The 1,618-nt window shown below is 47.2% G+C and overlaps 1 protein-coding gene across 3 annotated transcripts in view; it reads left to right on the top strand.

The window, feature by feature from the left end:
* The window catches only part of SLC1A7 (solute carrier family 1 member 7), a 49,412-nt gene that overhangs the window by 36,233 nt on the left and 11,561 nt on the right, over positions 1–1,618 (top strand). For all 3 annotated transcript variants that reach the window (XR_001161434.2, XM_003793101.3, XM_003793100.3), the window contains one exon: positions 838–880. Coding sequence is in view for 2 of the 3 variants with exons in the window: in XM_003793101.3 (XP_003793149.1) it covers positions 838–880 (43 nt within the window). In the remaining variant the exon portion in view is untranslated. The remainder of the gene's footprint in view (positions 1–837; positions 881–1,618) is intronic.

Genomic DNA, 1,618 nt, shown 5'->3' with positions numbered 1-1,618 from the left:
CCACCCTTGGTATATGGGGCCAGCACCCTACCCACTGAGCCACAGGAGCCGCCCCTATGGTATCAATTTTTAAAGAATTATTTCTTTAAACTATCTGGAATTTATTTTGTTATAAGGTGTTAAATAAGGATCTAATGTTTATTTTTCCAAATAGTTGGTCAGCTGTACCATACTCTATAATGAATTCTTCCTTTCCTCTCTGATTTCTGAAGCAACTTTTATCAAATGTGAAATTCTTAGATGTACTAATTTCAGTTTCTAGGCTACAGATTCTGTTATACTGATTATTCCATTGACATCTGGGTCAGTGTCACACTGTTTTGACAATTACAACTTTACAGTATGTTTTCACATCTGGTAGGATAAGACTCCTCCACCTTCAGCTTTATAAATATTACTAAGAACAGTGGCCCCACTTACATACCAGGTCCAGCGTTGGGCTCCCCAGATAGAATATGAACCACCAAGTCTCACCTGTAAGGAGGCCACTCCCTTGGGGAGGTAAACAGGTGGACCGGTGACTGCACTGCTGCCTGGTGGGGCAGAGGTGGTGGTGCTAGACCCTGACTGGCTGGAGTAGGAGTGAGCCAGACAGGGAAGCAGGCAGGGTGTTACAAGCAGAGGCAGCAGTGTGGACACAGGCCTGGTGCCAGAAACGCACCAGCATGGTTAGGGAGCTGTAAATGCTGGGGGGGCGGGGGGCGGGGGGGGGCAGGTGAGACTGCAGAGGGAGGGGTCTGGCTTGAGGAAGGCCTTGACTGCCAAGGGAGATGTTCAGATGACCCCAAGGACACAAGCCTCAGCCTGGACAACTTCAACTGCTGGCTCTCTTCCCAGGAACATGTTCCCAGCCAACCTGGTGGAAGCCACATTCAAACAGGTGAGTGGGTCCCTGGGCAAGGGAGGGGAAGGGGCAGCTTACAGGAGGGGCAGGCAGGCAGGCGGTTTGGAAAGTGACAGTTTTGCCCAGCCCATCTCCTCCTTTCCTGGCAATGGGATGCTAGAGAGGAGGGGAGGTAAAGGGACCTAGATCCTTAGAGCCGCCCCTGACCACAACCCTGTCCTAGGTTGAGTTTTTCATGGAAGAAAAGTACAGGGGCGGAGGATGCTCACACATATACTTCCTCCCTCAACCTCTCAGTAACCCTGCATTGAGGTAGGATCGGCCCCATTTCCTGGATGAGGAAACTGAGGCTCAGAAGGATTAAAGGACTTGCCCGAGTTTATACTTGTAAACGACAAAGCTAGTAGGGAAACCCAGGCCTGCCGGGCCTCTAAGCCCATTTTCTTTTTCTTTTAAAAATAATCCTTTGTCACCCTAATAAGAATAGCAATAATGTTCACTGTAGAAAATTAGGAAAACACTAAAAAATAGAAAATAAAAATCACTTCCAGTTCTAGTACCTACTATAATTTATTTGCCCATTCTTCCTTTCAGTGGTCTTTTAGGATATTTTCAAACTTTTATTGATTTTTTTTTTTTAAACAGTGTCTCATCTGTCATCCAGGCTGGAGTGCAGTGGCACAATTATAGCTCACTGCAACCACAAACTCCTGGCCTTAAAAGATCCTCCTGCCTCAGTCTCTTGAGTTGCTGGGACTTAGGCACCCACCACAA

This window comes from Otolemur garnettii, unplaced genomic scaffold, assembly GCF_000181295.1.
Source record: "Otolemur garnettii isolate 467f Iridium unplaced genomic scaffold, OtoGar3 scaffold00066, whole genome shotgun sequence".
NCBI classification, from domain to species: Eukaryota; Metazoa; Chordata; class Mammalia; order Primates; family Galagidae; genus Otolemur; species Otolemur garnettii.
The sequence above is the reverse complement of the archived record's forward strand: the minus strand, read 5'-3'. Positions and strand labels throughout refer to the sequence as shown.